General features: G+C 42.7%; 1 protein-coding gene across 1 annotated transcript; it reads left to right on the top strand.

Annotated features, from left to right (window-relative positions):
• Positions 1–3297: 3297 nt before the first annotated feature.
• On the top strand, positions 3298–15044 carry RBMX2 (RNA binding motif protein X-linked 2). The gene is made up of 6 exons (XM_036305937.1): positions 3298–3420; positions 3610–3725; positions 5457–5508; positions 11036–11165; positions 13098–13275; positions 13962–15044. The coding sequence occupies exons 1-6, from the start codon at positions 3416–3418 to the stop codon at positions 14468–14470; spliced, it is 990 nt and encodes a 329-aa protein (XP_036161830.1). The 5' UTR covers positions 3298–3415; the 3' UTR covers positions 14471–15044.
• The last annotated feature ends 7573 nt before the right edge of the window (positions 15045–22617 follow it).

Genomic DNA, 22617 nt, shown 5'->3' with positions numbered 1-22617 from the left:
GCCTGGTGCATGAAGTTCGTACATGAGGGGGTGGAGCCTGGCCTGCACCCTCTCCAATCTGGGACCCCTCGGGGGATGTCCAGCTGCCTGTTTGGGCCCGATTCTTGTGGGATCAGGCCTAAACTGGCAGTCGGACATCCCTCTCACAATCTGGGACTGCTGGCTCCTAACCGCTCACCTGCCTGCCTGCCTGATTGCCCCTAACCACTCTGCCTGCCAGCCTGATCGCCCCCAACTGCCCCCCCTGCCAGCCCGCTCGCCCCCAACTACCCCCCTCTGCTAGCCTGCTTTCCCCCAACTGACCCCCTGCAGGCCTTCTCACCCCCAACTGCCCCCGCCTGCCAGCCAGCTCACCCCCAACTGCCCCCCCCCGCCAGCCTGCTCACCCCTAACTGCCCTGCCCTGATGGCCTGCTCGCCCCCAACTGCCCCCCTCTGCCAGCCTGCTTGCCCCCAACTGCCCTCCTCTGCCAGCCTGCTTGCCCCCAACTGCCCCCCCTGCCGGCCAGCTCACCCCCAACTGCCCCCCTGCCAGCCTGATTGCTCCCACTTGCCCCCCCTGCCGGTCTGCTCGCTCCCAACTGCCCCTGCCCCGCTGGCCTGCTCGCCCCCAACTTCCCTCCCGTGCCGGCCTGATCACCCCTAACCACCTCTGCCTTGGCCCCGCCAGCATGGCTTTGTCCGGAAGGACATCTGGAAGGTCTTCCGATCTAATTAGCATATAACCCTTGTATTAGTATAGATAGATAATAAAAGCCTAATATGCAAATTGACCAAATGATGAAGTAACCAGTTGGTGGGGGGCAGGGCCGGTGCCAGGCCAGCCAAGGCAGGTGCCAGCGGGCAGAGGGAGGGGATGGAAATTGGGGGGTCGGGAGGGCAGTGGTGACCAGTGGAGGGGGGTTGGGGGGCGGGGCCGGCCACTTGCCAGCCAGTGCCATCCCCTGATTGGCATGCCAGTTGCCTCCCACAGAGGGAGGCCAGATTGTAGCCTAAGCCATCAGTCGGACATCCCCAGAAGGCTCCCGGACTGCAAGAGGGTTCAGGCCAGGCTGAGGGGACCCCCCCATTGCACGAATTTTCTTATGCCAGGCCTCTAGTATATAGATAAGTGTATTGGGTGCTTGCTTTGTGTGCAGGAAAATGTTTGAGGGCTGAGGTGTTGAGGGCTTAAAAATGCAGAGCCTTTACCTTCTAGGTCTAGGATCTTACAGTCTTTCTGCAGGGAGAACATAAAAGAATTGGGATGTGCTGCAGAGTTCAGAAGTGGGAACCATCACTGTGGGCTGGCAAGGTCAGAAAAGGTTTTCTGCATGAGAGATGCCTTGATGGGAGTTTGGGAACTGGGGCAGGTTTCATTCAGTGGGAGGAGAGTGGCCCTGGGATATAGGGCTCTCTCAGCAGAGGTGTCTAGTTTGCATAATGAAAGGGGCCTTTGAGCAAATGATCAGAAGTGGAGTCTGGCTGAAGTGAGGCTTCATGTTGGAGACCAGGGGGAGGAAAGAATAGAGAAGAGGGGCTTGGCAGTTATAAGAGTACTGAAAGAGTTAGAAGGCATGAGATAATAACTCGGAACAGAAGAACTATGAAGTGAAGAGATTAATTTTGCTAGATATTTTGTTTAGTCTTTCCTTGAATGTGGGGACTGCCTTTGGCTTCCTTAGCATTGTCTGCAGAATCTAGAACTGAGCTCTGCATACAGTGGGTACTACATGAATGTTATTGGTGGATATTACTAATAGCCACCTTGGATGACAATTTTAGAGGGCCTTCTGGACCCCCACCCCCTTTCCACTCACTTATGAAAATCTCTATGTATCATTTTACATACCAATTCCTAACAATTCCAAGCACATTCACTGAGATGTTCCAGGCAAACTGGGACAGTTTTCAGCTCTCCTAGCTTCAGAAAATCTCTGCTGAACCCACCAACTGGATAGTAGCAGTCTTCTCATGTTCTGCTCAACCTAAATTGTCCTCCCTTTTAATTGGTCTTACTCTTCTCTTTTTGCTTCGGCTTCCTTTTGAACTGTGATGACAACGGCACAGCTGGGTTAAAGAATCCAACTAGATAATGCTGAATCTGCAGGGGCTACTTCAACCATACAACTAAGCAACCCAAGATTTCTATGAGTAGATAAAACCCATATGCAATCTGTCACTGTTTAGCTTTCATTGCCAACATAATTCTAAAAAGTTAATGAATAGCTGGTTTAGAGTGGGGGAAAGGCAGAGAATGAATGAGGCCTCTGTTCTGCTTCTTGGCAGGACATTGAGTTAACATGGTGAGCCACTGAGGGTACAGTTGTCATCAGCACTGTAATTATCGAAGTGCTTTTATGAAAGGTTTAGAGCTAAGTCTGCACAGAACTACACAGCTCTGGACCTTCACTTTTAGACCATTTATGGTTTGAGACAAGATATTGATGTGGACACATGCAAGATGGATTCAAATCTTCAATATGGCTTAAATCACACATTATTTGCCACTATCTCTTTTATGGGTTCCTGATTACTTCTAATATGAAATTTATAAAGTAAATATATCTTATCTCCTCTAGAATATTATTAGCTCCTTGAGGACAGAGAATCCAACCTTACCCTCCTTCTACAGATTTGCTGTACAGGACAAATATAGATGTCCAGTAAGGACTGATTAAGTCAACCAGAACCCATGGGTAGAGGCAGAGTACCTTTCATGCTAATGAATTTCATCAAACCTCAGTTTCTTCTTCTATAAAATAGGGATGGTAACTACAGACTTTATGGGGTTATTTTGAGGATGGAGGGGTCAATACATGCAAATTACTTAGCACGTAACCTAGCATTATCTGCTTAAGTATTAGGTATTAATTTAACAATATTAACTTCTGCCTTCTGCTTAAGTAGGAGAGAGACTAAGGAAAAGGGTGAGTATAGCAGCTCTCACACAAAACTGGGTATTCAAGTACGCCTATAGAGGCCGACTGGTCAGTTATCTATGCATTGGAATTGAGGGACAAAAGAGATTTACCCTCTCACATATCTGCATTACTTTTCTGCTCTAACTCCTGAACAGGGATGCTTTGATGTGTTGATGTGTATGTGTCCGTGCGCGCGCGCGCGCCCTAGCCCCCAGTGGGGATTTGCACTGCAACTAACTAAGGCTGGGGCTACAGTCTTTACAGCTGGCACCTTTTCAAGTCTTCATTCAGCAAACATTTTTAGTTAACCCAAACACTGTTAGGTGTCGTCCAATCCGAAGAATAAAGTCGCTTCCTGCATTAGTACGCAGGCGCTGAGCCTCCGTGAGGCGGAGCTAGTCTGGAGGAGCGGAACTCCACCTAGCCCTGTGGGCGGGTGGTGCCAGAGCCGCACATGCGCCCTGGAGCCTGTCCCGTAGTGGGTGCGTCTGTGCTGAGCGCGAAACCGCGGAGATGAAGTAAGACTTCAGCTTCTTTCTGAGAAGGGGGGAAAATGGGGATCGGTTGGGGGCGGGCCGCGGGCGCGGGGGTGACCTACCCGGCTGGGGTGGTCTGCCCGGCCTAGGTGCGGGAGCGGCTCGAATTCTAGAAAACTAGTCCCGGATCAGGCCGCACTTACTTGTCTACTCTTCCACCCCCCTGTGCAGCCCTTTAACGAAAGTGAAGCTGATCAATGAGCTGAATGAGCGTGAGGTCCAGCTTGGGGTGGCGGATACAGTGTCCTGGCATTCCGAGTACAAAGACAGCGCCTGGATCTTCCTGGGTGAGGTTCCCATCTTTCTCCAGCAGTGCTCCTCAGTCTCTACTGCCCTGCTTTCCTAACATGTCAGCTTTTCCTCCCTTCATACATCCCGACATTCATCACCCAATTTTATTTCTTTCTGTTGTCTGCCCATAAATCTGTTTTCCATATTTCTTTTCTCCCCTGTCTAGTTTGCTCTCCCTGCAACTCAGTGCTGTTACCTTTTGCCATTCATTGTACTAAGAGTCTTGCCACTTTCTCAGACCGTTGTCACTATTTGTATATATTTTTTTCAATTACATTTGCCATACAATATTGTATCCGTTTTAGGTGTACACATAGTGATTAGACATTTATAATAACTTACAAAGGGATCGCCCTATTAAGTCTGGAACCCATCAGACACTGTACTTACTTATGACAATATTATTGGCTATAGTCTCTCTTTTTTAAAAAATATATTTTTATTGATTTCAGAGAGGAAGGGAGAGGGAGAGAGAGATAGAAACATCAAAGGTGAGAATCACTGATTTGCTGCTTCCTGCACACCATCTACTGGGGATCGAGCCTGAAACCTGGGCATCCAGCCTGAAACCCAGGCATGTGCCCTTGACCAGAATTGAACCCAGGATCCACAGGCCAATGCTCTGTCCACTGAGCCAAACCAGCTAGGACTTGGCTATATTTTCTATGCTGTATTTCACACCCCCATGACAATTTTGTAACTACCAGTTTGTACTTCTTAATCTCTTTACTTTTTCACCCATCCCCCACTAACCTCCCTTTCCTCTGGCAACCATCAATCTGTTCTCTGTATCTATGAATCTGTTTCTGTTTTGTTTTTTCCATTTTTGTTTTTTAGATTCCACATATAAGTGAAATCTTATGGTGTTTGTGTTTCTCTGTCTCAGATCATTATTACCACCCCTTTCCCCATTATACAGCTGAGGAAACTGAGGCACTGAGAAGTTAATGGTCTTTTTAAGGTCACATAGCTAGTAAGTGGAACAGCCAGAACTATGGGATTCTAGAACTCATGGTCTTAGCCACTATCCCATATTACTGCTAATTCCTTCCTGCCCTAATCCCCTTCCTTCAGAATTCATTTTCCTCACCTGATTAGTTCTGGCCTTCTGTTCATGTTCATATTACCATCTCTCTATTCACTTTGTGTCATATCCAGTAATTTGACAGTTTGTTCAAAGAAGTGATTGCACCAGTCATGGTGCTAAACACTTTATATTCATTGTTTTATTTAATTCTTATAATAGTTCTGTGAGGTAAGTACTAATATCCCACTTTATAGATGAGGAAGGAAACTTGCAGGGGAATTTATTTTCTATGAAATGCTTAACAATTGACTAATCCAGGGTCTATGTGAGGTGGAGTTAATATTTGCATATTTAAACTGATTTTGGATCTTAGTGGTGAGTTTGTAAGGAGTAGATGAGTTTAAGGTACGTTTGTGGAAGCAGAGTTTTGTTCTGGAAACAATCTTCTTTTCCCATAAGAGTTTACGTGTGAGGAGGATTAGTTTGGTTAGTGGCAACTTTGACCTTTCTACTCAGTCACTCCTTTTTCTGTACTATTGTTGCAGTCTATATTCACTTCTGTCATTGCATCAGACTGAGTTCTCTGATGGCAGACCTTGTGGCTTACTCTTTTTTGCACCTTCAGTGCCTGGCCTAGTGCATGGTATTAATAGACACTTGGTAAATGGTAGTTGAACTGAAATGTGGTTTTCTCTTCTAGGAGGACTTCCCTATGAACTGACTGAAGGAGATATCATCTGTGTATTCTCACAGTAAGTCCCCTTTCATGTCCTGCCTTTTTGGTTGTTAGACTAGTTTGCTTCCATAAGGTATTTTTGTGGCATCACAAAAGCCATTTGTTTTCATTCTAGGCTGACTGGCTGGCCTGCATGGTGAGGGCTGGAGCTCCTACTCTAGTCTAGGTCAATCTCAGGACATGGTTCTAGTACTCTCCCAGTGTGGAAAATTCCAAGAAGTTGGATGTTTTAGGAGGCTCTCTTGGGAATTCTGGTCTGTTTTTACTGCTTTTTCACTGAGGATCATTCAGTGTGGGCCTACAGTGGAACAGACTGCAACTCCCAGGAAGATACTATGTTGGCCCATCTCCTTGGGCTCTTATAAACTAGGGGTAATTCATGATCACAGGGCCCTTCTGGGTTCACACCTGTGTGACCTTATAGAATTAGGGCAAAGCACAGCAGAATTGGTGGAAAAAAGCAAAAGGTTTAGGCAGTAGTTTGCTTTCTTTGTTTCTAGATGAGTGTAAGGTTGGTGAGCAGAGTCTTATCTCTTTACCCAGAGGCTGAGAATCAAAGGCTGATGAGGAACACAAATGAATAGGAGAACCTTACATTCTTTGTTCTATGAGATGAGCGCAACAGCACTGGGTGGGAGAGGGTCTTGGCAGCTCACACTGGTAGTGGCAGCAGTGATTTAGGAGAGGGGCTGGGTACAACCCCAGAGCTACACAGAGTGATTAGATAGTCCTTAGAGCCAGGGGGCCTTGGCAGCTCACAGGAACAGAGGTCCATGGCCCCTGGGTTGTGTAGCCATCAGGGGCAGAGGACTATTGCAAAGAAGTCGGATAGCATGTATAGGTAGAGGACCATGGCAAACAGGATATAGCAAGCAAACATAGCCAGCACACCCTGGCAGAGACATTGCCATGGGAGGGGATGGTTGGGGTCACCCCATAGGCAGGAGGCCCTGCCTGAGTTGTTGGGCAGCATTCAGGGCAGAAGGTCATGGGAAAGACATTGGGCAATACATGTGAAAGGGCCATGGTGGAGGGCCTGGGCAGTCTATACAGCAGAGGGCCATGGCAGGGATAGAGGTTGCTTCCTCCAACTTCTGAGCATCAGGAAGTTCACAGAAGGTGCAGCCTATAATGTACCCCTTCATGGTACCTCTATCTGCTCCAGCGTTTCATCTAGGAGCTGTTTTTTGTCTTATTTGCATTGAGTGCTGATCAGCTAGTGTGTGGATTTATTCTAATTCTCTGCTATGGCTACACACATTGCTCCCTCCATGAAGATTGCCTTTGTCATTGATAACAGTGGCTTTCAAAAATAGTTCGTTTTCTGATTATCAAGGTGATGTATAGTCATTATAGAACATTTGGTGAAAAAAGGTATAAAGAAGATAATAGAATGTATTTTAAGGAAAAACTGTTAATTTGGTGTACTTCTTTATCATTTTTTAAAATTGCTGGGCATAATTTCCAATATTTGCTGCTATAAATTATACTGCTATGTTCATTGTGGTATCTATATCTTTGTATGTATTCCTGATGGTTTCCTTGGTGAAATTATTGGATCCATATGTTAGCATTTTTAAGATGTTTTATAAACATTGGATATTGCTCTCCGAAAAGGTTATAGCAATTTCCACTCTCACTAGAATGCCCATTTTCTGACTCCTAATCAGCAATCATTATCTTAAAAATATTTGCCATATGGCTTCTCATTATTATTTTACTTTGCCTTTATTTCATCATCAGTGAGGAGTACATTTTTTCATAGATTTACAAACCATTATTGTTGTTTTTTTTTTGTCAATTGTATATTCATATCCATTGCCTTTTTTTTTCTATTGGTTTGTTCCTCATTTCCTTACTGATTTTATAAGAGCCCTTCATGTATTAATGATATTAACTTTATTATAACACTTTGTCATGTATTGTATTACTATGGACTTATTTTTTTTAAAGTTTGATGTATTATACTACATTGCCATCATTATTATTTCTTTTTTTAATATATTTTATTGATTTTTTTACAGAGAAGAAAGGAAAGGGATATAGAGTTAGAAACATCAATCAGCTGCCTCCTGCACACCCCTTACTGGGGTGTACCCGCAACCAAGGAACATGCCGTTGACCAGAGTTGAACCTGGGACCTTTCAGTCCACAGGCCAATGCTCTATCCACTGAGCCAAACTGGTCAGGGCATCTTGATATTCAAATTGTTCCAATGTGGTCTGTTAGGAGTCCCTTCAAGCCAGTTTCTGTATTCCTTTTTTCTTTTGAAAGAATTTCAGGCTTAAAACTTAAAAGTTATAAAATAGTATGAAGAATACTTTTATCCCTTTTACTCAGAGCTCCCAGATGTTAGCATTTTACCATATTTGCTTTATTGTTATTTCTTTCCACGTATACATATTATTTTTTTCTGAACTATTTGAGAGTCAGTTGCAGACATGATGCCCATTTATTCCTAAATTCTTCAATGTGTATTTCCCAGAACACAAGGACATTCTCTTGTTTAATCTCAGTATAGTGATCAAATTCAGGAAATCAACAACAACACAATATTATTATCTAAAGACTTTATTCAGCTTCACCAGTTATCCTGATAATGTTCTTTATAGCAAAAGGAAAAAAATAGCTTTCTGGTCCTTATCTGTGATATAAATTGCAAATAATATTTTCTCCTAGTTTGTCATTTGTCTTTTGACTTTACTTATTGTGATTTTTATGCTATGCAGAATTATTATTTTTATGCATTCATTTGTAAATTATTTTATGCATTCATTTGTAATAATGCTTAAATTATGGTAAAATTGACTTTTTAGGAATTTTAATACATTTATAGATTTGTGTAATCACCCCCACAATTAGGATGAAGAACAGTTCCAAAATCTCCCTCATGCTGTCACTTTATAGTCTCCCCCTCTAGTATTCTATGTGGCCAAATTTATCAGTCTTTTTTTTATTGCTTCTGGATTATGAGTCAAAATTAGAAAGTATTTCTCCCTACCCAGCCATCTGTGTTCTCATCTAGTATTTGTGTGGTTTCAATTTTATGCATTGAAATCTCTGATCCATCTATAGTTATATAGTGTAAGATAAGGATCCAATTTCATGTTTTTTTTCAAGTGGCTATCTAATTGTCCCAACAACATTTATAAAAATGCCCATATGTTCCCCAGCAAAGTGGGATGTCACCTTTATATATAATTTTTCCATATATACATGAGTTTCATTCTTGGTTTTCTATTCTGTTCTATTGGTCTGTCTGTCTCTTCATGTGGCAGTAAAGCACTAATTAATCATAAAAGCTTTTTAGTGTATTCAATATCTGGGAGAGTTACTCCTAACTATTGTCCTTTTTTAAGGTTTTCCCAGCTATTATGTTCATTTTTCCACAAGGACTTTAGAATAACTTACCTAGCTCCAAAGGGAAAAACAAAACAAAGCACAACTTGAATTTTAAATTGGGATTACATTAGATTTCAATATTAACTTTGGGGAAGATTTTGATATCTTTATGATGTCGACTCATCCTATCAAAGAACAAGTGATGTCTTTATATTTGTTTAAATCTATATTTGTATATTTCAGGAGTTTTAAAAAGTTTTCTTTAAAAAGACTTTATACATTGATTATATATCTTCTAACTGAATGTTGCTTGTATGTGAAAGGATAATTTATTTTTGTTAACTTAATATCCTGTTACCTTACTAAATTGTTATAGTTTGTTATCATTGTTTATCATTGATTCTCTTGGGTTTTCTGTATATATTACTATATATAATCTTAAAACAGAGACAGTTTTACTTCTTTTTTTCATTTCTTATATCTATTTTCTGCTAATTTAATTGGCCAATACCTACAATGTTAAAAAGTGTTAAATAATTCCTGATCTTAGTTTAATCATCTCTTCTAATTTCTTTTTAAAATTCTTAGTTTAATTTTTTAAAAGAGGTTTTTATTGATTTTACAGAGAGAAGAAGGGAGAGGGGAGAGGGAAATGTGAAAGGGAAACATCAATCAGCTGCCTCCTGCACTCCCCCTACTGGGGTTTGAGTCCACAACCCCGGCATGTGCCCTGACAGGGAATCAAACCAATGACCTTTTGGTGCATGGGACAATGCTCAATCAACTGAGTCATACTGGCCAGGGCTCTGGTAATTTCTATTAAGTAAGATGCTAGATTCTGGGCCCAGATGTATGTACTTGATCATGTTATATAATGTATCCATCAATTCCCATTTTAATTTTATGACTTTATTTTTTAATTTGTGATGCTTTAACTTATCTGGAATTTACCTTTGGATAAGGAGTAAGGTAGAGTTTTATTAATTCTCATCTGCTTTCCTTAGATTTGCTTTCTTGGTTTTAGCTACATCCCATACGTTTTAGTATATATTGTTCTCATTTTTGTAATTTTCTAAATAGTCTGTCATTGACTTTTTCTTTACTTTGTTTCATTTCCTCTTTCATTAATTAGCTAGACAGTGGCCGGCAAACTCATTAGTCAACAGAGCCAAATATCAACAGTACTTCTTCAAAATAGATTCGCCCAGGCCGAAAACCAACTTCTGCCAATGGGCCACGAAGTTTCAATTGCACTGTATGTGCGCCTGCACGTGGTATTTTGTGGAAGAGCCACGCTCAAGGGGCCAAAAAGCCACATGTGGCTCATGAGCCGCAGTTTGTCGACCACGGAGCTAGGAGAGTAGGTTGCAAGTTCTAAGTTTACTTTGAGACCTATGCTATAGTCAATTTTTTTAGAATATAATTTTTTATTGATTTCAGACAGGAAGGGAAAGGGATATAGAAACATCAATGATGAGAGAGAATCATTGATCGGCTGCCTCCTGCACACCCCCACACTGGGGATCAAGCCCACAACCTGGGCATGTGCTCTTGACTGGAATCAAAACCGGGACCCTTCAGTTCGCAGGCCAACGCTGTATCCACTGAGCCAAACCAGCTAGGGCTGCTATAGTGAATTTTAATACATGTTTCAAGGATTCTTGAGAAGAAATTGTCATCTTTTTATAAGATTTAAATATATCTCTATATCTACTAGTCTGACATTAATATTTGTTAACAATTTAACTTATTAATTACATGTTTACTTGTATTTATGTTACGTAACTATATATCAATTATATTAACTCTCCTGACCTTTTTTTGTCAACTTTGTGTTATAAATTTAAAGTGGTATGTTAAAATCTCTCATAACGTTCATTATGTTTCTCTTTGTATTTCGAAATTTCATAATTAAAATTTTTTGATTTGCCAATTTGCACATAAAATTTCATGACTTGTACTTTTATTATGTATTAGAACCTTTTTGGGGGCCTTGAATTCATATTCAATCTTAATATTACCACCCACTTTTTAATTGGGTGTTCTTGTTATATCCTTGTCTAACTTTTACCCTTTCCATGCTATCTTGTTCTAGATATGTGTCCTGTACAGATTATATTATTTGAATTTTATTTTGTCATCCAATATGAAAATTTTTGCAATTTAAATTAATATGTTTTACTCTTTTATAAAATAAATAGATATGGGGAGATCGTTAACATTAATCTGGTGCGGGACAAGAAGACTGGGAAATCCAAAGGATTCTGTTTCCTCTGCTATGAAGACCAGAGGAGCACAATTCTGGCTGTTGACAATTTTAATGGGATAAAAGTGAGTTTGCTTACTAAGCAGGATTTGGCTGGACTTTTACCATCTAGGGAAGCGGTTCTCAACCTGTGGGTCGCGACCCCTTTGGCGGTCCAACAATCCTTTCACAGGGGTTGCCTAAGACCATCCTGCATATCAGATATTTACACTATGATTCATAACAGTAGCAACATTACAGTTATGAAGTAGCAACGAAAATAATTTTATGGTTGGGTCACAACATGAGGAACTGTATTTAAAGGGCCAGAAGGTTGAGAACCACTGATCTAGGGGTTTGATTTCATTACACATCTGATCTCCACAGGCTCAAGGACAGTCTTGTCAGCTGAGTATTTTGTCAGGGTTGCAGAGGTATGGGGACATACTGACCAACAAATGATCCCAGGAAATAATTCCATTGGCTCATGATCCTTCCATCCTATTCCTTTTTCCCATCTCATAGCAACTTATCTCTCTAGGAGCATAGATACCATGCCTCCCCCCAACCCCACCCCAAACCTCTTTTTCTCACGTTTTTCTCCTCACACTGCACTCTTACCTCAGGTGTATTGGAAAACAAAGAGACTAACAAACACTGCCCTTCCATGCTGTCCTGTGTTAGGGGATTTGGTGCTCTATCGTGGCTGCATGACCTAGGACATAGCTGTCATATGCCTCTACTGACTTAGCAATCAATACTGGGCCCTGGATATTCTCTAGGTAAAAATCTAATGACAAATTCTACAAAAGTAACTCATTCTGAAGTTTTTTGTCCTTCTTTCCTCTAATACCAGCTCCTATAAGTGAGACATTGGGCTGAGGTCAGGCATACCTATGCACCACATGGTCCCCTATGCTCATTTAGGAAAAGCATTGCAGTTGAACGAGCATTGTCACAGGCTGGCAGTTGACACTTGACTTGGAGAGTTTGTCACTGATTGTGCCGGAATTGAACAGTTGGAAACTATAGGGCAGGGTGGAACAAGGTTCCACGCTTGATTTTTAAGAGAGCCAGCAGTCAAAGGGAGTCACTATAAAAGGAATGTTTTCAAAGATGTTTTGAAATGGGGAACAGGATAGATGACAGAAGCTGCTTAGGCCAAAGATAAGAATAAAAACCTGCTTTTGTATTAGAATTATAAAAGCCAGATATTTTTCAAATTTCAGATGGCCCTGCCTACAGAATAAGTCTGTATCTGTCTGAATATTTTTGTTTTAAGTGAGGGGTTAATGTTTTTGTTGCTCACCGTGAGAGTGACTTCAGTGAAAGTATTAGTGTGAGCCAGTTGTTCTGGTAGGGTGGGAGTGGGACAAAGTGTGAGGGCTTAAGAAAAAAGATAGTGGTCTTTTCAGGACTGGATGAAATAACCAAGTGGTTGAATAGAGCTAGGAAAAAACAACAAAATAAAACAACACAATGATCTTTCTAGATTCCTCCCCCTCCCAACTGTTGGCCTGCCTGAGCCTCATTCTAATTGCTTGTCAAGGAAGCAGCTGTAGCATTGGGCTTGATTTCAGGAATTTCTTCTAGCTGCCATGGTATATTTCACTATAAATTATTGTTACAGATTGAAGGTTATTCAGTGTGCATATAAATTATGCACTTTTCTCTGCTGCTTGTGGGCAGAACTTCCCAGCCTTTTTCACTTCACAGCACATGTAAAACATTAAGATATTTGTATGGCACCCTGGGGTAAGCTGAGGAGGCTACCTAGTGCAACTGCCCCATGGGGTCCAGCTGCCCCAGGCCACACTGGCTGTCCTGAGAGCTGAGCGAATTAATATCTAGGTATATGTGCATGACACACCAGTTGGGCAGGTCTGTTTTAGAGATTTTCCAGAAATAGAATTAGCAGGAAGGTAATGGGTATAGTTCAAACCATGGTTCTCTGCAGCTGAGTTCAAATAGTTTGGTAGGAGTGATGTCTTTGCTGAAACATTGCCTGTCTATCTTAGATTAAAGGAAGAACTATCCGAGTGGATCATGTGTCTAACTATCGGACTCCTAAGGAGTCAGAAGAAATGGATATTGTGACCAAAGAGCTCCAGGAGAAGGGCTGTGGGGCTCACACCCCCTCATCAAATTCATCTGAGGGCTCTGAAGAGGACAAACCCACCAAAAAACACAAAAAAGGTAAAGCGTTATGACCTAAGAGAAGATTCTGGGTAGTGTTAGTATTTGATCTGCATAGAATTGGGCATTCACTGAGACTTGATAATGAATTCTTATGTGTGGAGGGAGGGGGAGATGTGGAGAACCTTACTTTAATTGGGAAAAGAGAGGTGGTATCATCAGAAAGCTAGTGTTATGGGTTGCACTGTGTACCTTGAAAATGCATGTTGAAGTCCTAACTCTAGTATCTCAGAAAATGACTGTATTTGGATCTTTAAGAGGTAATTAAGGGTGGGAATTTCCTTATGCAGTGACTTGACATATCAAGGGTGACAGATCCAACTTGGCTTCCCAGAGGCACTTTTCTGGAAGGATAGATTGACTGCTTGATGCTACTGCCAAGGATGCTTTCCTTTTGCATATCCCCCATCTCCTCCATTTCCCTTTTCTTTTCTTTTTTTTAAAATATATTTTTATTGACTTCAGAGAGGAAGGGAGAGGAAGATAGAAACATAAATGAGAGAGAATCATTGATCGGCTGCCTCCTGCACACCCCCTACTGGGGATTGAGCCTGCAACGTGGGCATGTACCCTGACCTGGAATCGAACCATGACCTCCTGGTTCATAGGTCAATGCTCAGCCACTGAGCCACGTTGGCCAGGCGATTTCCCTTTTCTTATTGATTGTACCCCCTTTTTCCCTCCAGACAAAAAGGAAAAAAAGAAAAGAAAGAAAGACAAAGAGAAGACTGATCAGGAGGAACCGGCAGAGCAGCCAGCCTCCTCTTCAACTCCTAGAAGCAAGATGATAAAGGAAAAGGACGACCCTGGCTCTAAAAAGCACAGCAGCAAGAACTCAGAGAGGGGTCAGAAGCCAGAGTCTAGGGAGGTGTGGAAGCACCACCCCAGCTCCCCTGAGGTCAAGACAACCTGCCGCGGGGGAGTAGAGGACCATGAGCAGGAGCTGAAGAGGGAGAAGCCCAAGTACGAGCACAAGTCCTCAAGCAGGAGGGAAGAAAGAGAAGAAAAAAACAGGGATAGGGACAGAGGTCGAAGCTCAGACATACATTCTGGCTGGCACGAGGGGCATTCTGAGGGACATAGCCGTAGAAGTAGAAGTAGAAGTAGGAGCCGAGATAAATCCCATAGACCTAAGAAGGCCCGGCACTCTCGAGACCTGGACCCCTCAAATCCCAATGACCGCAGGCATCACTGAAGCTGAAGCCTGGGCAGCTACTCAGTGGAATTAGAAATGAACTACATTTTTAAAATTCAGTCAAATTCAATTATGCTTTATTGTTTCTGTATGTAAAATCTCTGAGGTTTCATTCTTTAATCCCTTGAGTATTAGAGTTATTGAGAGTGCAGTAATTTCAACAGCCAAATGTCCTGGAGTTTGGCTGATTTAAAACTTTTAAAAATATATATTTTTATAGATTTCAAAGAGGAAGGGAGGGGGATAGACAGATAGAAATATCAATAATGCGAGAGAATCATTGATCGGCTGCCTCCTGCATGCCCCACACTAGGGATCAAGCCTGCAACCTGGGGATGTGCCCTGACCAGGAATTCAACTGTGATCTCTTGGTTCAGAGGTCGACACTCAACTACTGAGCCACACCGGCTGGGCTGTGCTAGAGTAGAGAAGGATGGCTTCACTAGGTTTAGACAGCTTGATGTGAATGTGATAATGATTCATAACATCAGCTTGCTCCTGCCCCACCCCTTCCTGCTTTTGAAAATTTAAACATCTTTTGCTTTTTTTGGTTGATAAATGTCTCCGCATTTTTCCCTTGCAATTTATTTATTTACTAGAGGCCCAGTGCATGAATTCGTGCATGGGTGGGGTCTGGCCAGCCTGGCCCCAATGGGAGCAAATTGGGGCTGGGCCTGTCAGGAGGAGGAGATGGCAGGAGGTTGGCCAGCTGGGCCAGCTGGGGGAAGGGGCCACAGGCGATTGGCTGGTGGGCCCCACCCCTGATTGGTGTGTGTGTGGGTGATCAGGGGCGGAGCTGGCTGGGGGGGCTGGCTAGGGGGAGGGGCTGCAGGCTGATCGGGGTACGGGGTGGGGGGGTCGTGGGTGGTTGGCCAGAGGCCCCACCTCCAGATTGGGCCAGTTTGCTGGCTGCAGTGGGCATCATAGTGGCCAGTCTTACCGGTCATTATGGCGTTCTGTTCGTTGGCCTGGAGTTTGGTTGACTTTATGACTCCAATTAATGAAATGTCCAGGAAAGAGGAAATACCAGGTATATATATTTTTATTGAGGTGAAATTCACGTAACATAAAAGTAACCATTTTAAAGGGAACAATGTGGCATATTCACAGTGTTATCTAGTTCCAAAACATTTTCATCACCCTACCATGAAACCCTGTACCCATTAAGCTGTTATTCCCCATTTCCTCCTCCTTGTCCCTGGCAACCACCAGTGTGCTTTCCATTTCTATGAATTTACCTATTCTGGACATTTCATATAAATGGAGTCATACAACATGTGGCCTTTTGTGTCTGGTATCATTCACTTATGTTTTCAAGGTTCTTCCATGTTATAGCAGAGAAGTACTGAATTCCTTTTCATGACTGAATAGGATCCCATTGTGTGGATATACCACATTTTGTTTATCCTTTCCTCAGTAGGTGGACATTGGGTTGGTTAGCCAGCTCTCTTTTCTTTTTAAAAGAGGTGACATTGATTAGTAAAATTAAACAGGTTTTAGGTATACAATTCTACAATACATCATTGGTATATTGCATGGTGTGTTTACCACCCCAAGTCAAGTCTACTTCCATCACCATTTATCCCCCTTTATTTTCTACTTTCCCTGACCTCCCTTCCCTCTGGAAATCATTGTACTATTGACTGTGTCCATGAGTCTTTCTTTTTTTTTTCTTTGCTTAATCCCTTCACCCTTCTCACCCAGCTCCCAACCTCTTCCCCTCTAACAGCTGTCAGTCTGTTCTCTGTATCCATGAGTCTGTCTCCACTTTGTTAGTTTATTTTGTTTATTATATTCCACATATAAGTGAAATCATATGGTACTTGTCTTTCTCCCTTTCCATGCTCCAGACATATCAGGCTACTTCAAGGTGTAGTCTGCTTTTCAAGGAGCTGCTCTTGCTGAGATGGGAACACTGTCTACTCATTGCATATCTATATGGTCTACTTGGCAGTTCTTTCCCATTTTGAGAGTGTTGTCTTTTTGTTTTAGCAATCAGTCATTTATGAGTTGGTAGGAACTAGTTCACAGGATCTTAGCACCCCTGCTGAATTATTACAATTGATTTTCTATCCTACAAAACAAGACTAGAGCTTTAATGGTGAATGCACTAAGTTAGGTTCCCTGGTGTGTTAGTTGGCTACTAGATTAGATGTGCAAGAGATTTTGGGGGGTGGGGGGGAATGTCCAAGAGGGAAAATGAAGAGGGAGCTGGAGGAGTCTGGGAAAGTTGTCCGACTGATGTAGGTGTGACCTCTGGAGAAGAGGGAAGGAAAGAGAGAAGGTTGGGTAGGAAAAGTCCTGTACTGCTGTGGAGTTCTAAGAACATTTTAGCAGGACCAGTGGGGTGTGTCCTTGAGCCAAAATTACCTGTTAGAGGAATTCTACTAGATCAGCCTTGTTAAGCAGGACCTTCATCAGCCATGTGACCACTTCGCTTGTGTGTCCATTGTGCCACTTGTTTGGTAGCAATTAATGAAGGTCCATTCATCTGCCTGAATCATTTTGTCTGCTTGGTGGCTTAGAGCATCTTCCATGGTGGATGCTCTCTAATAGGTGTTAGCGTTTGATGCAGAAATCTCCACACATGTCAGTCCACAGCCTTTACACCAGACCTCTTTGTCTCTAATCTTCCAGCCCTTTTCCTTCCAGGCTAAATAGACTGCCAGGCCATTCACTACTGCCCAGGAATCTATATATTCAATAGTCTCATGTCAGACCACTTCTAAACCAAGTCAAATGCACTGCTTGTGTTTCTGTTCATTGGAAAAATTTTCTTCACCCCTGAATGTGGCTATAATGCAGATACTATCCATCTTCACTTTGCACTCACAAACTGAGCTGACCCATCTGTAAACCAAGCTGAAGCTGATCTCTCCTTAATCTGGTCATATAGGAACTCCCAAATAAGTTTTCAGTAGTGGCACTGATCTGCTCCATATCCCCTGGGATGTTATTTATATACTAGAAGCCTAGTGCATGAAATCCGTGCACCAAGCCGGGGGGTGTCCCTCAGCCAGGCCTGAGCCCTCTTGCAGTCCAGGATCCTTTGCTCCTTAATACCCACTTGCAGTGGAGGCGGGAGAGGCTCCTGCCACTGCCCCTGTGCTCACCAGCCATGAGCCTGACTTCTGGTTGAGTGGCGTTTCCCCTGTGGGAGTGCACTGACCACCAGGGGGCAGCTCCTGCATTGAGCATCTGCCCCTTGGTGGTCAGTGTGTGTCAATTTGCATATTAGCCTTTTATTATATAGGATAGCAAAGAATAGATCTTATGCAATTGTAGGGATTGGTGAGGCAAATCTGATATTTATAAGGCAGGCTGGAAACTCATGGGCAGGAGCTGACACTGCAAGGAAATCTCAATTGTGCTGTTAAGGCCTTTGACTGATTGGATGAGGCCCACCCAAATTATCCAGGCTAATCTACTTTACTTAAAATCAACTGATCGTAGATGTTAATCTACAAAATACCTTCACAACAACACCTGAGTTAGTGTTTGATTGACTAATTGGATGCTATAGCCAGTGGTTCTCAACCTTCCTAATGCCGCAACCCTTTAATACAGTTCCTCATGTTGTGGTGACCCCCCCAACCATAAAATTATTTTCGTTGCTACTTCATAACTGTACTTTTGCTACTGTTATGAATCATAATGTAAATATCTGATATGCAGGATGTATTTTCATTGTTACAAATTGAACATAATTAAAGCATAGTGATTAATCACAAAAACAATATGTCATTATATATGTGTTTTCTGATGGTCTTAGGCGACCCCTGTGAAAGGGTTGTTCGACTCCCAAAGGGGTCGTGACCCACAGGTTGAGAACCCCCGGCCTAAGCCAACTTGACACCAGAAAGTAACCATCACAATTTACTCTCATTGATGGTGATAGGGGGGCAATTTTAGAGGTTTCCACTTGGCTTTCCTCATTGTGACAGCTCTTAACCTATAGGCTAGGGGTGGGGAACCTTTATTTCTGCCAAGGGCCATTTGGATACTTAAGATTATTCACAGGCCATGCAAAATTATCAACCTAAAAATTATCCTGCTATATCTGGTCAAACATTTAATTAACTCACCATTAATGCCTTGGCAGGGCCAGACCAAATTATTTCATGGGCCTTATATGGCCCAGGGGCTGGATGTTTCCCACCCCCGCTGTATGACAAGAACCCATTTGGTAGTTACTCTCAACTGTCAGCTCAATTCCAGTTACACACTTAAGGACTGGGAAATAACCACTGGTTAGGCCTGCAGGGCCACTGTGAGACCTATTTTAGCCAGAACTTCAGTTATTCAGCCCTCAAAGCCCCTAGTCTAACAAGGGCCATGATGATGCTTTGGGTCTCTGGTATCAATGGCAACTTTGATTTTGAGTCCAGTGTGCCTCAAATGTCTGGCTGTTTTTTCTCCAGTGTATACATAGCCAAGTGAGTGGCTATAGGTCCTTTTGGGAGAAGCACTAGGGAAATCATCACCTACTTCAGTGCCCTTCCTCCTAGGGACCCAGCTATATCTTCCAGATCTTGAAATGGGATGAAGTCTGGATATTGAGCAAGGAATTAGGACTTTTTATTGGGAAAGCCTTCCTCAACCCCTTGCTCCTCTGCTCATGTCTTTTTCAGCTTGTTGGCTGTATGTCTGTATTGTTCCTAAGGGTACCACGGCCCACTTGCCCTCTCCACAACTCCCTGTGGGTAAAACCCCCTTGGAAGTCCTTCAGACATGGTTCATTTTGGTATTTGTGGTCTCCTGGCTTCTGGTGAATAAGCACCTCTACCTAGTGTCCATTACTATGGGGTCCCAGCTCTGTGATGGTCTCTTACTGCCATCCCTAGCCTGCAGAGGAGGACACTTCTGGATGTAGTGATGCTGGTGCCCCTTTCACCAGTGCCTTCCTGATCGAGTTGGTGAATAGTGTGTCCTCTGGGTCCTCCTGTGGAACAGGATGCTCTGGTGCACTTTTCAACCTCATAATTATCCACTCTATTATGCCCACTTCCTTCTGCCTTTTCATTCCTTTTTTTTTTCATCTTCTTTTTTGGCCATTTGTAAGGAAAACTCAGGTATTTCTACTTTGTTCAGTGGTGGCCATGATTTTCTCTGGGCCTTTAAGGGCCACCTTGGTAGAGATTTCTCACCCCCTCTGGTTGTTGCCAGGGCATTAATCCTCTGTTCGAAGAAAGTGCTCCTAAGTCTATGAAGTCTCACTTTCTTGGCCCTCTTAATATAGCACCCTCAAAATCCAAACCCAGTGTTTCCTTGGCTCCCGGCAATACCTGCCAGCTAATTGTTGCAGCTCTTCAGGATATACTCTTCTTTATTAGGCCCAGGCGCTTCCCCAGCGATGCTACGCTGGGATTTAACCCTAGTTATCAGCTTAGTTAATGAGAGGGAGGAGCATCAGAGGGAGAAGCGGTTTCTGCAGCATCTACCAACACAGGGCAAGTGCTAGCTCTTACTAGAGAAGAGTGGCCAGATGTTCCCACCCCATGTTTCAGGGTCCCAGGATTTTCCAACCACATGAAATCCTGTTGTCCTGACTTCAGCAAAGCAGACCTGCAACCTTTTAAATATTGAGTGCTTCCCTGGAGTTTTGAAACTCTATTATGTTCTCTCATTGTTGCTCAGCCGTGTCTGCTGTACCACAAAGGGCCTCTTTGTAAACACCACAGAAACCCACTGGCTCTCACACTTAGTTGTTAGCTACTTATTAACTGTCATCCATTTCTCATTACCCCATTGTAGGGCAGTGTCCAGCCATCTCCACTGTCTCTGTAGATCTTATTCCTTTCATATTTTTCGAAAGTTTGAATCACCACTTCTGCAAGGCCATTTTCACTTTTCCCAGGTCATCTCCAGAGAAATCTTTAGCAGTTGGACTGTAACCCTATGCCTGGGACTATCCATGTCCCACACACCCCTCAGGACAGTGTCCATTTTGCCCACCAGGCAATGACTGAAGCAGTCCCAGATCCCCACCTCATCACAGTCTGGTTTTTTGGTCCACCACTGGCACCATTTGTGTTAGTTTGGGTCCTCCAAGAAGTAGATGCCAAGATGGGATTAAACATAAGAGATTTATTAGGGAAAACAGCTGTGAGGGAAAGTGGGGAGGGAGCCAGAGGAGTCAGGGAGATCTGTCAGACTAGATGAAAGTTTATTCCCTGTGGAGGAGAGGAGGGGGAAAAAAAGAATAGATAGGAAGAGTCTTAGACTATGTGGTACAGTTCCAAGAATATTTTGGCAAAGCAAATGTGTCCGTTGGGGGAGACATCCCACCATGGACCCTGAGCATCCCTGCACATTCTTGGTCAGGGTCTTTAAAGCAGGGCTTATCTGTCTCCTGTTACTGAACTATTTCTGTAGGGCAAGGTAACCACAGTGTGACTAACATTTAACGGCTCACTTCCTAGGGGAGGGGCACTGGCTTGATTGCTCATTGATCAAAAAGTCCAGGCCCTTGACCCCAGATTCCTCAGCTGTGTGATACATCCCACTGTATGGGTAGCATCCTTCCGAACTTGTTGCATGGCTATGGGGGACTTGGGGGACAGGGAAACTGGCAAAACTACTCACACTCATGCTCTTTGCTGTGTTGTAATAAACTGTCTTGTTCTAACTCATTAAGTCTTACTATTTTCTACACCTGTGAAGTAGTGTCAAGTCTACTCTGCTATTTTTTGTGAGATTGGGGTTCTTCCCTGACAGCATCTCTGACCCAAAGTTGCCTGTTAGGGGAATTATGTGTCTCATAGGAATGGCCTTTCTTAATATCTATGCCACATTCAGATATTGGCTGAGAGCAGCCCGTGGGAAATGTGGCCTTGGTGAAGATGCAGTGATAGTGTATTTCAGCTGCTGTAGTGTTGGATTTCAGAGCTCAGCAGCTGTGGCCATAAGTCACTTATGTTCCCTGCAATTAGAGATCTGAGAGGCACATATACACCCTGCACTAGGCCCAGCTTGAAACAACCAGCTAGCCAACGGTTTTAGTTGATCTTTGGGAACAGCAAATGCTTACTTGTTCCTTTCCTGGGTTCACTTCACAGAAGACTGTTGGAATTCATTGGTGGAAAAATTCCTCCAAGCTGAATAGGCTCGTTGAATGAAGTGCTCTGTTAAGAATGCTTTTTAAGTCTAGCCAGTATAGCTCAGTGGTTGAGCATTGACTTATGAACCAGGAGGTTACGGTTTGATTCCAGTCAAGGCAGAAGCCCAGGTTGTGGCTCAATCCCTTGTAGGGGGCATGCAGGAAGCCGTTAGGGGGCATGCAGGAGGCAGCCAATCAATGATTCTCATCATTGATGCTTCTATCTCTCTGTTCCTCTCTGAAATCAAGAAAAAAAATATTATTGAACAAAATAATGCTTTTTAGTTCTTGGAATATCAATATTTCTTTTATGTGGCCTAATTAACGCTCTAGTCTGTCCTTTTTTTTTCTCTTCTTTTAACCTATTGAGATATATATCTAATAAGTATCTGTCTTGGAACTTTATGGACTCACTGAATCCTAAATTGGAAATAATCCTTATTGGGTATAGGGCATCCCTTCTGTAAACATGTTTTGAAAGCTCTTTTAAAGGAATTAACCTGGTTAATAGTCTAAATTAGTGGTCGGCAAACTCATTAGTCAACAGAGCCAAATATCAACAGTACAACGATTGAAATTTCTTTTGAGAGCCAAATTTTTTAAACTTAAACTATATAGGTAGGTACATTGTTATTAACTTAATTAGGGTACTCCTAAGGCTTAGGAAGAGCCACACTCAAGGGGCCAAAGAGCTGCATGTGGCTCGCAAGCCACAGTTTGCCGACCACGGGTCTAAATGGCATTCTAATGAAGTATACAGTGCTCCACAATGTAATGTTATGGCTAAAGAATAAAGTTAAATATTTCCCCATGTCTTTTATTGTATCTGAAAATGTAAACTTAGAAGACATAATTTTGGGTGTGATTATTTTCCCTAGAAGGATTTAACCTAGCACTCTTCTTTTACTAAAGAAGTTTACCCTGATGTCTGTAAGTGTTGTTAGAAACTATGTCACAAAATAGATAAGAGCAGGTCATATTTTTTTTTCAGTAGGAAATAATCAGCAATTACATTTGTGATAAGCATTTGGTATTCTATAAATTATGA

Source organism: Myotis myotis, unplaced genomic scaffold (assembly GCF_014108235.1).
Source record: "Myotis myotis isolate mMyoMyo1 unplaced genomic scaffold, mMyoMyo1.p scaffold_m19_p_4, whole genome shotgun sequence".
In the NCBI taxonomy this organism is placed as follows: domain Eukaryota; kingdom Metazoa; phylum Chordata; class Mammalia; order Chiroptera; family Vespertilionidae; genus Myotis; species Myotis myotis.
This window is presented reverse-complemented; position numbering and strand designations above follow the sequence as displayed.

Bases quoted from the DNA above. Each gene is read 5' to 3' on its own strand.
- RBMX2 (XM_036305937.1), top strand. The intron at 5,509-11,035 runs GTAAGTCCCCTT...TAAAATAAATAG, and splicing joins ATCATCTGTGTATTCTCACA to ATATGGGGAGATCGTTAACA. The intron at 11,166-13,097 runs GTGAGTTTGCTT...TGTCTATCTTAG, and splicing joins ACAATTTTAATGGGATAAAA to ATTAAAGGAAGAACTATCCG.